The following is a 15543-nucleotide window of genomic DNA, read 5'->3' on the forward strand; positions in this document are numbered from 1 at the left end:
CAAATCATTCTCATTTCACGTTTATGCTAAACGAAAAAGAGAATAAGAAATTCAGAAAATAACAATGTAGCCGATAACAATCTCAACTTTTACTCAATTAGGTAATAAACTCACAATTGTCATGTATCCAAATTTTAGAATTGGATCACATTCTTTCAAATTTTTGAATTTCATTTTTGTGAGAGACACAGACAGAGAGCTGCCACCTACTGGTTCACTCCCCAAATGCCCACAATGACTGGGACGCGGCTGAAGCCAGCCTCAGGAAATCAATCCTGGCCTCCTAGGTAGGTGGCAGGAACCCAACTACTTGAGCCATCCCCACTACCTCCCAGGGTCTGCATTGGAGGGAGGCTGCAGTCAGGAATGGGAGGTGGGAATTGAACTCAGGCGTTCTGAGGTGGGATACAGGCTTTGTAATTGCTAGGATAAACGGCTACTCCAGACATCCTTTAAAAATCTTTAAAAGATTCTATGCCTTGTTTGTTAAGAGAAATTATGTTATAAATAAACCACAGAAAAGGAATCACTTGGATCTCTATGGCTATCGTCAATTATAAAAGACACAGCTAGGCCTCTACTTCTGTGAAATTAAGTTTTCAATCATGATCCAAGAAGGGGTAACTAAAAGCAATTACCAGCTCATGTTGGCTGGGAAATGACAAACAAATCTGTGCATCCAAACTTCGCATGTGTGCACAAGGTAAAGAGCACATGTTTTGGAGCCAGACTCAGGAGTTAAAATCTAAGCGACACTACTAAGCAGCTGAATTAGGCCCGACAATTGCCCAGCTACAGAATGGGTGGGCATGGAGATTCAGAGACAGTACCTGGAATGTGCTGAGAACACTGGCAACTCCTACCATGCACACTCAACCTGTCCTGGCTCCCAGGCCCAGTGGTGTTCAGTGATGAAGCTAACTCCACTCCATGATTCTCCGTTCACTAAATAGTGCTGGAGCATCTGGGAGCCATTTGGAGGACGTAAGTCCCTGTCACACCACTCAGAGTAAATTTCAGATGGATGGAAGAACTAAATGTTAGAAACAAAACTACAAATGTAAATTCCAAAAAATAAGTGAATATTTTTTTTTTGACAGGCAGAGTGGACAGTGAGAGAGAGAGAGAGAAAGGTCTTCCTTTTGCCGTTGGTTCACCCTCCAATGGCCGCCACGGCTGGCGCACTGTGGCCGGCACACCACGCTGATCCGATGGCAGGAGCCAGGTACTTATCCTGGTCTCCCATAGGGTGCAGGGCCCAAGGACTTGGGCCATCCTGCACTGCACTCCCTGGCCACAGCAGAGAGCTGGCCTGGAAGAGGGGCAACCGGGACAGAATCCGGCGCCCCGGCCGGGACTAGAACCCGGTGTGCCAGCACCGCAAGGCGGAGGATTAGCCTAGTGAGCCGCGGTGCCGGCCATAAGTGAATATTTTTATGATCCTAGAAAAAGAGATCTTAAATCTGAAGATGATGAAGAGCAAAAACCATGAGCAGTACATCAGTGTTTTTAACCAAGCCAAACAAATGTACATTAGTTGGGCTAAATTACCATGGAAGTCATACAGTCTCAAAAGGGAAATGTAGAACTACATGAATTGACACAGAAAAGACTTACGACACAGAAAAGACTTAAAACATAAAATATATATATTCTGTACTAGTATAAACACATACAAGAGGTCTTACAAAAGTTCCTGAAAATGCTTATTATGAAAAAACTAGGTATGATTCCAAAATTTTTTTGTACCAAAATACCCTTATCTTTCAATTTTGTTTTTCCAGACACGTCGCGAAGCACTCTCGTGTGTTTGTGTGTGTGTGTGTGTTCAGATGTGAAAGTGTGCATGTGCATGGATGGGTACATGAAGTGGGGGGTCCCTTTGTGCCCTGACAGGGCTACTCAGTGAGGGTCCATGTCAGATACAAAGAACACAGCCGCGTGTTACTAGGTATTCAAAATTACATTAAAAAACTAACTTAATTTCTACACAGAACTTGCCTAAACTTTCCAACAATTCCAAAAAAAACCCACTCATTTTAAAGGCCAATTTACATTTTGATCCTATTTTTCAAACAAAGATATGTTTGTACACTGACAAAGTTCCCTAAACTCATGATTCGAAATAGAAGTATATTTTCTTGCATGTAGTTGTGATATATTTGTTTGAAGTGCTGTACAGAATTCCAAGTATGAATATACCACGGCTTATTTATCTATTCTACTACTGATGACATTTCTTTGTTTCCAATCCTTTACAATCACAAACGCTGCTCCATGAACATTCCTGGACATGACCTCCAGCACACAAACTCAGCCAAGTGCTTCCCCACCACTGGGCAAACATCTGGCTTAGCTGTTAAGCCACCAGTTGGGAGACTCACATCCTGTAACAGAGTACCTGTGTCCAAACCCCACCTCTGCTTCCAATTCCCACTTTCTGCTAATGCACAGCCAGGAAGGCAGCAGGTAAATGGCTCAAGTATTTAGGACCCTGCTACCCACAAGAGAGACCCAGTTTGATTTCTCAGCTCCTGGCTTCTGCCTGGCCCAGTACACATCTTGTGAGCATCTGGGGAGTGAACCAGCAGATACAGGATCTTTGTCTTGTTGCTCTGCCATTCAAATAAATAATGTCATTTTTAAAAATGAAAGCTCCCCCATGATCCACAGGTAAAAGCAGAACTGTTTGGCCTTATGTATGAGCATTTTCAACTTTTAAAACTGCTTTTCCAAATTAGTTGTACTAATTTATACTCTAGTTACTCCATATCCTTTGCAGCTACTGATGTCCTTTTAAAAAGTTTTTGCCAACCTGGTGGCTAAAGGCTGTTATTTCTATGATGAATTTACAAGTTCCTGATAATTAGTGCTATTGAGTTTTTTCTTTACACATTATTGGCCATTAGGGTTTTTACTTCTATGAAATGCTTGTCGAATCTTTGTCCCCTGCGGTGTGTTCTAATTTGACTCATGGGTTTAGAAAGTATACAGTTTTGATACTAACCTTTTTACATTTATAAATGTTAGCAAGTATCTTTCCCCTATCCGTACTTGAGTTTTCACTCTGTTAGGCTGAGCAGCGGCCAGCTGGAAGAGCACATGATGCTCCTTATTTTCTTGGTAGGCAAGAATGAAGAGGACAAAAGAGGGATAAGGATCCTGAAATAAATGATCCAGAGAAGTGCACTGTGGACAACAGCAGATCAGCTGGAGAAAAAGGAAACAGTCCACAGGGATGCCCACAGTCACCACTTCCAGTACCATAGTACTGCAAGTCCTGGCAGAGCAAGCCAGTAGGAAAATGAAAAAAAGAGCATCCAAACCAGAAGAGAGGAAGTCATACTGTCACTGTCTGCAGATATCAGCAACAAACTATTAAAACTAATAAACAAATTCAGCAAAGCTGCAGGATACAAAATCAATATTTTATACCCCAATAGTAAATTAGCTGAGAAAGAAATCAAGGAAGCAATCCCACATACAATAGCTATAATAAAATACAATATGTGGAAATAAATTTAACCAAAGAAGTAAAAGATCTCTACAATTAAAATTACAAAAACTTGAAGAGGACATAAAAACCAGAAAGACATCCCATGTTCATGAATTCATGAACTGAAAGTGTCAATACTGTTAAAATGTCTACACTATCCAAGGCAATCTACAGATTCAATGCAATCCTTAGCAAAATACTAATGATAACCTTGACATAACTATAAAACAATCTTAAATTAAATTTGGAACCATAAAAATACCTTGAATAATCAAAGCAATCTTGATGATCAAAAAAAAAAAAAAACACAATGGAACTCATTACACTGCTGACTTCAAAGTATACTACAAAGCTGTAATAATCAAAATTAGCATGGCATTGGCATGAAACCTGATGTGCAAGAAGGGTCTTCAGAAAGTTCATGGAAAGTCTGTATTACAAAAAACTATCCATAGATTTCAAAATTTTTTATAAAAAACAAATTAATCTTATCTTTCAATTCCATTTTTCCATGAACTTTTCAAAAATAACCTCATAGGTCAATGGAACACAATAAAGAGCCTAGAAGTAAATACATGCATTGCTACGGACAACTGATCTGCAACAAAGGTGGTAAGAAATGACAGTTTCATCAATAAATGGCACTAGGAAAATTGAATATCCATATGCAGAAGAATGAAACTAGTCCCCATCTCTCACTGTCTACAAAAATCAACTCAAATAGTCTTAATGCAAAACTCAAACTATGGGGTCGGCGCTATGGTGTAGGGGCTTAAGCCACTGCTTGCGACACCAGCATCTCATATGGGTGCCAGTTCCACTCCCAGCTGCTCTACTTCAGATCCAATTCCCTGCTAATGTGCCTGGGAAGGCAGTGGAGGATGGTCCAAGCCCTTGGGGCCTTGCATCCATGAGGGAGACCCAGATAAAGCTCCTGGCTTCTGACTTTGGCCTGGCCCAGCCCTGGCCGTTGCAGCCATCTGGGGAGTAAACGATTCTCTCTCTCTCCCTCTCTCCCTCTCTCCCTCGCTCCCTCCCTCCCTCCCTCCCTTCTCTCTCTCTCTCTCTTCCCTTCCCCTATCCCTCTTTCTCTCTCTCTCCCTCTATAACTTTCCTTTCAAATAAATCTTAAAAAAAGCAAAACAAAACTAAAACTATGAAACCATTAGAAGAAAACACAGGTGAAACACTTCAGGATAGTGGAATTGACAGAGATTTTTTTTTGGATAAGACCCCAAAAAAGCATAGGAAACAAAAGCAAAATAGACAAATGAGATTACATCAAACTAAAAAGTTCTGTATAGCAAAAGAAGCAATCAATAGGGTGAAGAGATAATCTAAAGAAGGGAGAAAATACTTGCAAAATATACAACTGACAAGAGGTTACTTATCCAGAATATGTAAGGAACTCAATTGCAAAGAAACAGTCTCATTACAGACAGACAATAAACTAAACAGACATTTCTCTAAGATACACAGTTGGCCAGCAGGAACATGAAAAAATGTTCAACATTATAATCAGGGAAATACAAATCAAAACAATAAATGCAATGGCACCGCAGTCCAGTGATACTGTCTACTGTCAAGACAAAAGATAGGGAAAAGGGAACCCTTGCAAATTGTTGGTGGGGAATGTAAATGAGTACAGCCATTGTGCACAGCTAAAACAGAACTGCCATATGATCCAGTATGATCCAGCGATCCCTCTGCTGGGTGTATATCCATGGGAAATGAAATCAGTCTGTCAGACACATCTGCACTCCCATGTTTATTGCAGCACTGTGAACAATAGACAAGACATGGAAACAAGCTAAGTGTCCATCCACTAATGAATGGATAAAGAAATGTGGTGCATATATATGATGGAGTATTAATTAGCCATAAAAAGGAAATCCTGTCATTACAAGATTTACAACATGGGTGGACCTGGACATCATTGTGTGCAATGAAATAAGCCAGGCACAGAAAGACAGATACAGCATGATCTCACTTGTCTAAGAAATCTAAAAAAGGTGATCCCTTAGAAGTTCAGTGTAGAACAGTGATCCCCAAAGCTAGGGTGAATTGGTCAACTGGTACTACCTTATAGTTACAGAGGAGAGACAAGTTCTGGAGTGCTATTATATACTGGGGTGACCACAGACAAGAATAATATACTGCACATTACAAAAAAATAGAGGAAAGGATTTTGAATGTTTTTACCACAAGGAAATGATAAATATTTGAGGGGTTAGATATGTTCACCTTGATTGGATATTATGAGATATATCTACATACACACACATATATATATATATATAAACACCACATGGTACTCCATAGATACATAAATTGAGGTGTCAACTATAATCAATCACCCAATTAATAAATAAATAAAATATCAGTTGTGCTTTTGAAAAAAAAAAGGAAGAAAAATTCTCAAAGTATTAGGGGCTAGAGAAGACTGGTATAGTGAACAGAAGTAGAGAAGGCAATCCTGTGGAGACGGTGCAAAGGTGAGAAAATCACCTGTCTGGTATGAACACACAGGGACAAGGGAGAATGGGAGGAGAGTCATCAGAAGATAGAAGACGTCAACCTGTGGTCACAGAGGGTGCACAAATGGGAAGTGATGTGATTTGCCTTGCATACTTCCTGACAGAAGGCAAATGATACAGGTAAGGGCAATGCTCACTTTAGTCATGTACAGATTCTATGGGTTTGTGTTCTGAGGCCACGGGTTGCAAGCTGTAATCCATAACCGAATGTGGCCTGCTGTCTGCTTTTTTTTTTTTTTTTTTAATCACGTGCAGGGAGACCAGCTATCATATTACTAAATGGTGGGGAAAAGTAAAACTATGAATAATAGTCGATGATACACAAAAATCATATCCAATTAAAATTTGGGTCCATAAATAATGTTTTATTGGAATACAGCTGCACTCATTTCTTTGACTGAACTGTCACTGCAACCCAAGGATGACAGACACAGGGAAATGAGCATACACTTGTCAGCTCTTGGGTAGTCTTCATCTTGTTTAATGCCAGAATTACACTGGCCTCAATAAACAAGCTATGCACTGCTTTTATGCATTCTATTTTCTGAATGACTTGGATGAAAAAGGAACCAACTGGTCCTTGAAAACTTAGTACACCTCATTTGACCCAGAATGTTTCAGGAGAAGGGTCTTTTGTTTTTGTTTTTGCTTTTAAGACTTATTTATTTATTTGAAAGGCAGAGTTACAGAGAGAGAAGGAGAGACACAGAAAGAGAGATCTTCCATTGGCTGGTTCGCTCTTCAAATGACCATAAAGACTGGCATTAAGTCAGTCTGCTAAGAGCTAGGAACCTCTTCCAGGTCTTCCATGTGGAAGCAGGGACCCAGGGACTTGGGCCATATTCCACTGCTTTCCCAGACATATTAGCAGAGAACTGGATTGGAAGTAGAGGAGCCAGGACTCGAACTGGCACCCATATGGGATGTTGGTGCTGCAGGCCATGACTTAACCCACTGTGCCATGGTAGATGCTCCAGAAGGGTCCTTAAACAATTCACACTGTTCAAAAGTTAATTATTGCCCTATTCATGTTTTCTGTTTGTTCTTATTGTAACTTATTTTATGTTTAGGAATATATAGCTACTCATAAATGACTGCATTTTAAAAATTCTTTATTTCACCTTTATTACTGAAATAATTATTTCCTTGCTTATTGCCTACATTGTACTTTTCTGTCAACTGTTTTTCTGGAGGGGGCGGCATTTTATTCATTTTCTCTCTCCAAGGAACCAGACTTTTGTTCACTGTTCCTAAACAAGGACCAACAAAACTTAGTAGTATTTCTCTATTCCAAGAAAACATAACAATATAATCAAAAAAAGATACTATCCACAACGGCCATTGAGTGCTCAGGAATTAACTTAATCAGAAACAGACAACCTCCTCTTGAGAAAAATATTTTAAAATTCTAATAGAAGAGAAGATGATCTCAATAATGAAGAGATAATACATTCTCTTAGGTGACACAATTTAATAAGTCAATTGTTCCCAAATTAACCTTTATATTATATTTAACCCTAATAAAAATCAGAGTCAAATATTTAAGGGATTCAGCTGATATACTCTATAATTTACGTAAAAGAATAAAAGCCCATGAAACACTATTTTAACTTTGAAAAAGAAAGTAACATGGGGCCAGTGTTGTGGCATAGCAAAGCCACTGCTTGTGATGCTGGCATCCCCTGTAGGCACCAGTTTGAGACCCGGCTGCTCCACTTCAAATCCGGCTCCCTATGAATGTGCCCGGGAAAGCAGTGGAAGATGGCCCAATTGCCTGGACCCATGCACCCACGTTGGAGACCCAGGAAAAGCTCCAGGTCCGGGCTTCAGCCGGGCACAACCACAGCCATTTTGGCCATTTGGGGAGTGAACCATGGGATCGAAGATTGATCGATCAACTGATCTCTCTCTCTCTCTGTAACTCTGCCTTTCAAACAAATAAATAAATCTTTTTTAAAAAAGAAAAACTAATAAGAGGAACTTATCCCTAACAGATGTCAAGACACATCACAAAACCAGGGAGATAAAATGATGTGGACCAGCTGTAGGAAGCATTAAGCCCAACAAGTCAGTATGTGTGGCCTGTAATGCACCAGCAGGGGGCACTGCACACCTGTGAGGAAGGGAGGGCTCTGTAAATGGGTGGTATGGTAAAAACTAACTTAATATATGGAGGGTGAAAAAAACCAACACCTAGAATTCTATCTAATACCGAAAACATAGGCAGACTCCAAGGGGTAAATTATGGCCTGAATATCAGGTGTGTGTTTTGTAAATAAAATTTTATTGGAACAAGCCATGCTCTTTTTTTTCCATGTGTCTGTGACTGCTTTCATACTACAAGAGCAGAGCTGAATCACTGGCCCTTGAAGTAAATGTCTGCTGACCCCAGCTATAGATGAATTAAAGACCTGAATGCAAAGGCAAAACTATAAAACTCAGTCAGGGACACCTATCAGGATTATTTTGACCTTGGTCTGAGGGAGAACTTCTAAAAAACAAACAAAAAACACCTCTTTACCCTAATTACACTGAATAAGGATTTCTACTGAATCCTTATACATCATGCATGAAGATAAGTAACCAAAAACAATTGAGACAACTATATGTGAAGTCCTAAGCCAACAAGAGCCAGTATCTCTAAGAAACATCTGTAATTTAGTAAGAAAGAAACAGAACACCAAAGAGAAAGCACAGAATGTAAACAAAGGACTGCAGAAAGGAAACCTAAATACATGGTATATGCAGGGATAAATGCTCAAGTGCACAGGTAGGCAGAGAAATGCAAATTAAACCAGCAATGAGATGTCATTTTACACCTTTTAGATTGGCTAAAATTAGGAATTAGAGAGAAACCCTATTTCTCCCCATTCTGATATTAATTATCAATACTAACCAATGAAAATTCATTCTACTTTGGAAATACAACCGAAGAAATAACAAAATTTAATATATATATGTGTGTGTGTGTGTGTGTGTGTAATAGATATATATCTGAATTCTGTCACCATCTTACTGAACATGGACATTCAGCAATGGTTTGCTTAACTGAATATACAGCCGTGAATATGCCAGCACTTACAACCTAAGGAACTAAATTTGGCTAAACATTCATATTGTGTAGTTTTCTTAATTCAACTGTTTACAGGCCAGAAATTCAACCAGAAGAAATTTAAATGTTTTACCGCTGATCTGGACACAAATGTTTACTTGAAATTATGTTGGACTTGTATTTTCAAGGATTTTAAAATGTAAGACTGCAATTTTTACACTCACTGGTTTATCTTATTCTTGGCTGAATTAAAAGTGTTACATATACATACATACCATCAGATAAGAGAACAATATTTCCCTTGCTCCCTCTGGAGCTGTACAACAATGGGTACCCATGAGTGCACATGTAGACATAGAATTTAGAACTGCTAAGCCACTGCTCCTCTCTCCTCCTCCACTCACGGCTCCATGGTGATGGCAGTGACTCACATCAAAAACACTGGGAGCCCCCAGCAAGTTTCTATACATTAGCTCAGTCAATAGTAACTAATTCTATTTTTTTAGTCTCTTGCCATACTTCTTACATTGATTCCTTTCCTCCCAACTCACAGCCCTTGCTCTAGCTCAGATCCTGGTTTCAAGCATCAATTACAGTTAATGTCTCTTAATTCCTCTTTATCTTCCTTTATACTTTATTATTATTTATTATTTTCCCTCCCCCACCTTTTTCCTTCCTGCCTGCCTTCCTTCTCTTTCTCTCACTCCATCCATCTATCCAGTCAGTATTCTCTGGGCATGTAGTATGCTCCAGGAATTGCTTGACATTTGGGGTTTCACGGTGATGAAGACAAATAATGCCCCCACTTTCAATTTTCTCTCAGTCCTTTACATAAACTCTATACTCAGCTTTAAAATAAATGTTCCCATGGAACTACTTTGTCCCCTCCTAATCTCTTTAGTCAAAGAGATCCAGTTCTTCATGGTCCACAGGATAAAATTCCAAACTTTCCAGGAGGCTGCCTAAGACCCTCTAAGATCTCCATTCTCTTCCTAGCAGATTCTCCTACTATCACATGATGCGAATCTTGTGCTTCAGCTAAACAAGAATCCTCATTTAAAACCCTATGTCATAAATAAGAGTGTCAATTGTTAAATTTACAACAGAAGTCACAGTGCACTTACTTCCCATGTAGGACCTCTGTCCTTAATGAGTTGTACTATGAGAATTAACTGCAAAACTTGTTCTCAAACAGCACTTTTTATGTTTTTTTTTGGGGGGGGGGCAAATTGTTGAAATCTTTACATAGTATAGAGTTGATATTCTGTATATAAAGATAATTAAAAATGAATCTTAATGAAGAATGGGATGGGAGAGGGAGTAGGTGGGAGTAGGGGTGGGAGAGTGGGTATAGGGGGAAGAAATGCTATATTCCTAAAGCTGTACCTATGAAATCTGCACTCATTAAATAAAAGTTTTAAAAAAAGAAACTGTGGGGAGCAACTCGGACTAGACTAAGTTACTGGAATTAAGACTTATTCTATGCATCTGCTCTCCCACAATATGGCGCTGAGAAGGGAGTAACAACTTCTACGCAGCTGCCTCTCGCCAATTTGATTGACTGAGCTGCAGGAGCTGATCTTGCTCCTGATTGGAGGAGAGCAGCGTACTCGGCGTGTGGGTAGCAGAGTTGAGATTGGTGGAAGAGGACTATAAAGGAGGAGAGAGACAACATGCACCAGGAACATCTATCTGAAGGAACACCTGTGCAGCCCCCAAGAGAGCCGGCCGGCGGTGTGCCGCTCCCCCGCGTAAGTGGGGAAAGTGGCAGGGGGAACCGCCCTTCCATGGAGTTGGAAGGGACGGTAGCCAACCCAGGAAGAACCAGCAGCAAACCTGGGGAGGGCCGAGCAGACAGAAGAACAGCGCAGGGTCCTGTGTCGTTCCTCCACGAAGAGGGGGAGCGACAAGAAACCCTGTCTACGGCAAAATGGATGAGGAGCTACATGAAAAAGCTGTAAGTGGGATGAACAAACAATAGCAACTATAAAAAGTTAAGGAAAAACCAAATGGCAAATGAACAAGGAGGATAAGACAATGGGAGCGCTCACTATCTCCCACTAGTGCCCTGTGATGCTTGTTTCAGTGCCAGAGGATGGGTCCAGACACACAGGACAGGGCTTTCCTCTGACAGCAAGGGGAGGCACTCTCTGGAGAGGGTGAGGAAGGAGGCCTTTCAGTTGAAGAGCTGAGGCCCTCCAGAGCAAGAGTAGACCAAAAGGGAAGCAGTGCCTCACAGGCAGCCCGGAACAGCCAGTGCTGGCACAGGTGTAGGCCGGAAGTGAACAGCAGCTTGAGTCTTTCTTCACTGGTGGGGACAGAATCCACAGCAGCAAGGAGAAGCAGCGGGGTCAGGTGCAAGCATCTCAGAGCAGCAGCCAGGGCCTCCCCAGTCTCAACAGAAGGCCTCGAAGTTCAGCTCCACTAACAGCAACAGAAACCACCACTGATGCTGTGACGCTAAGGCTGAAGCTGGTGCCTGAGAGCACTGTTTAGAGGAGGAGGTCAGAGCGAAGAACCAGAGAAGCTGTGTGACAAGTGTGAGGCAGCCCAGCAGAAATCTTGTGTGCTACAAGGTTATCTAGGGCATCTGGAGGAGATGCGTCATAACAGCTCGGGTGGAAGGAGCCTGTGTTGTGGCGCAATAGATGAAGCCACTCTTGCAATGTCGGCATCTCATATCAGAGCTCAGGTTTGAGCCCTGGCTGATTCATTTCTGATTCTAACTAATGTGCCTGGGAAAGCTGTAGAAGATGGCCTAACACCTGGACCCTTGCCACCCACATGGAAGATCTGTTTCTGTCTCTGTCTCTCCCTCTGTCATTCCGCCTTTCAAATAAATCAAATAAATCTTTAAAAAAAAATAGCTGGAGTATAAAAAATGAAGTGCATATGTCATATAGGCACATGACACCAAGGATCTGAGGGCTCCATTGTCACTGTTTTTAAATGACAATTAACACTGTCATATTTTTATGCCTATCTTTTTCCCCAGAAATAATACCTGTAAGACAAATTTTCTCATTGAAATTATCCCCTGCCAATATTTACAAATTTTTCTATTTCTTACAAAATCCTGCATAATGAGTCTCTACCTAATAGAAGTACAATCACGGGCTATTCAGTGATTAACTCAACTTTACCTTCTAAGTGGAGTGAGTCAAGCACTGAAAACAAGGGGACTTCAACAAGTTCATGGAAAAAATGGAATTAAAAGTTAGCTTTCCTATAAAAAAAATCTGAAAACCATGCAAAGCTTTTCCATAATATACATTTCAGTGAACTGTTGGAAGACACCCTCATATGTGTAGACTTCAAATTTTTTTGTGGCAAACTAATCTTTTACTTCCACTTTCCATGAACTTTTTGAAGTTCCCTTGTATCCTATAAGAAAGTCTGCACTAATTTTACATTTACAATAAGAATAGAGTTACCAAAATGATATATATGTAAGTTATGTTCTTCAACAAAACCAAAGCAACTTACTAGTGATCATTGCGCCGGTGACAGAAGCCAGAAATCCAAGGCTGACGGCAATGACTGAGATCACCCTCCCCTGCCTGTGCCTCTGCAGCATCACAAACATCAGTACCCCCGCAGCACCATGGACGAACAGCGAGGAGAAGAGAGCCCAGAGGAAGATCCAGTACCACATCTCTGCAAGGAAGAGCACAGTGTTAGCCATTCCGCTGGGAGGCACCTTAGACCCTCAGTTCACAAGGAGGCAGCGCACCTGGTCTGGGGGAGGACAAACGAGATACTAAAGGGCCTGGTGCTATGGAGCAGAGGATTAAATCACCACTGCCATACCGGCTTCCCATATGCACACTGGTTCAAGTCCCGACTGCTCTACTTCCGATCCAGCTAATGTGCTAATGTGCCTAGGAAGGTAGAAGAAGGTGGCCCAAGTATTTGGGCCCCTTGTACCCATGCTGGAGACCGGGATGGGGTTCCTGGCTTCTGACTGAAGTCTGACCCAGCCCAGCTGTTGGATGGAAGATCTTTCATTCTCTGTCTTTACTGCTCTGTCACTAGCATCTACCACAGTACTGGACATAGTTGTGCTAGCTAAATTGTAACAAGTGTCAGCACCATGAACACCCGATGGGGAAAGAACTCCATGACTTTGGAAGGTTAAGACTGTACTCGGGCTGGCACTGTGGTGTAGTAGGTTAAGCCGCTGCCTGCAGTGCCGGCATCCCATATGGACACCAGTTCAAGACCCGGCTGCTCCACTTCCGATCCAGCTCTCTGCTGTGGCCTGGGAAAGCAGTGGAAGATGGCCCATGTCCTTGGGCCCCTGCACTCACGAGGGAGACCTGGAGGAGGCTCCTGGCTTCAGATCAGCACAACTCCGGCCATTGCAGTCAATTGGGGAGTGAACTAGCAGATGGAAGACCTCTCTCTCTCTTTGCCTCTCCTTCTCTCTCTGTGTAACTCTTTCAAATAAATAAATCTTAAAAAAAATGACTGCACTTTAATTTCTTCTAAATGCCTGCATCGTGTTGTCATTATCCATCTGTTTATCTCATTAAAACTCCCATGATGTATCTGCAAATCTCTTTGGATGAATTTCTTTCAAGATGTTATTTATTTATTTATTTAATTTGAGAGGTAGAGTTACAGAGGGAGAGATAGAGAAAAAGGTCTTCCATCTGCTGGTTCACTCCCCAAATGGCCGCAACGGCTGGAGCTGGGCCAATCTGGAGCCAGGAGCTTCAGATCCCTGCAGCCAGGGTCCCACACAGGTGCTTTGCCCAAGCACTTGGGCCGCCTTCTACTGTTTTTCCAGTCCACTGCAGAGAGCTGGGTCAGAAAAAGAGCAGCCAGGACACAAATCAGTGCTGATATGGGATGCTGGCACCTCAGGTGTAGGCTTAGCCTACTATGCCACAGTGCTGGCCCTTTGGGATGAATTTTAAAAGTTAACTGTGGTTTGGTATCTAACTTTTTATTTTTACACTCAACAGTAGTATTGTTAATTTTGAAAAACTACTCTTTAATTCAAATCATTCTAGTCAATACTTTTATGACTTTCTTAAGAATTTCAAGCAACTGCACTGTTGCCCTCAACTTTATATATTAAAGAATCAGTCAGATTCCTTATTTATTTATTACTTCTTTGCTTCCTGGTCATTTTTACCAGAAACTTTTATTAAGTTTCATTTGATTTTTTTTGAAAGGCAGAATAACAGAGAGGAAGAGACAAAGAAAGATTTTCCATCCACTGGTTCACCCCCTAAATGACCGTAATGGCTGGGGCTGGGCCACGCCAAAGCCAGGAGCTTCATACATGTCTCCCACTTGGGCAGCAGAGGCCCAAGCACTTGGGCCATCTTCCATTGTCTTCCCAGGCACATTAGCAGGGAGTTGGATCCGAAGTGCCCATAAGGGATGTTGGTGTTGCAGGCGTTATTAACCCCTGAGCCGAAACGCCTGTCCCACCAGGAAATTTTCAAACGCCATTATTGTTTCTTCAATATATCCTCAACCAACCATTCACTACCATTTCAGTTTATAGACAGTGGGTGAGTGTACACTGCACTGTGTGTCTCTAGCACCTATTCTTCCTGCTGGACAGCCTGCTGCTTCCTGGTCCATCCACAAAGTTCCAGAACATGCTGTGACTATGTCCTTTCACGGACTCCATCCCCCTGACCAATAACTGTGCTGAGGTACAAAAGGGCAGGCAATGGAGCCAACCTGAGCAATCATTCCCGCTTGTGGGGAATTCTGGGTTGGGACTGAGCCTCCCATTTTTGAGTAGTGGATGCTTCAAGGCTCAAGATTTGTGAGCCATTTTGCCATCACATGATGAAAGTTGCAGTACAGGGAGAAAAGAAAAGTAGAACAGTCAGAGACAAAAGACAATCAGGTCCCTTATTCCAGATTCTTCTAAAGCCCTACCACATTTCTATCCTTAGATTCAATGTAATATCCCAAATCTCTTGTAGTGATATCCAATCCTCCCCCCCCCCCTTTTTTTTTTGACAGGCAGAGTTAGACAGTGAGAGAAAGACAGAGAGAAAGGTCTTCCTTTTCCATTGGTTCACCCCTTAAATGGCCGCTGCGTCCGGCACGCTGCCTGGTCTCCCATGTGGTTACAGGGCTCAAGCACTTGGGCCATCCTCCACCACCTTCCTGGGCCACAGCAGAGAGCTGGACTGGAAGAGGAGCAACCAGGACAGAATCTGGCGCCCCAACCGGGACTAGAACCCGGGGTGCCGGCACCGCAGGCAGAGGATTAGCCTAGTGAGCCACTGTGCCAGCCTCCCTCTTTTTACATAAACTAGTTCAGGTAGTTTCTATTATTTATAGCAAACTCCAAAATTTACAGCTGTCACCCTGGGGGTTACCCTTGTTACACAAAATGTAATCAAAGTACCTCATCTGCTAGTCGTGCTACATAGTCACTCTACATCAAGTGTAACTGAAAAGTCAATAGTCATGAAACAGAG

General features: G+C 41.8%; 1 protein-coding gene across 5 annotated transcripts in view; it reads right to left on the reverse strand.

Moving 5' to 3' along the window:
- Window positions 1-15543, reverse strand: part of TMEM170B (transmembrane protein 170B) — a 116015-nt gene that overhangs the window by 77119 nt on the left and 23353 nt on the right. For 4 of the 5 annotated variants that reach the window (XR_011388799.2, XM_051855850.3, XM_089333396.1 and 1 more), the window contains exon 2: window positions 12572-12742. The exons of the other annotated variant lie outside the window; for it this stretch is intronic. Coding sequence is in view for 3 of the 4 variants with exons in the window: in XM_051855850.3 (XP_051711810.3) it covers window positions 12572-12742 (171 nt within the window). In the remaining variant the exon portion in view is untranslated. The remainder of the gene's footprint in view (window positions 1-12571; window positions 12743-15543) is intronic. 5 annotated transcript variants of the gene reach the window in all.

This window comes from Oryctolagus cuniculus, chromosome 5 (genome assembly GCF_051225735.1).
Source record: "Oryctolagus cuniculus isolate XC-2025 breed Fujian yellow rabbit chromosome 5, ASM5122573v1, whole genome shotgun sequence".
Taxonomy (NCBI): domain Eukaryota; kingdom Metazoa; phylum Chordata; class Mammalia; order Lagomorpha; family Leporidae; genus Oryctolagus; species Oryctolagus cuniculus.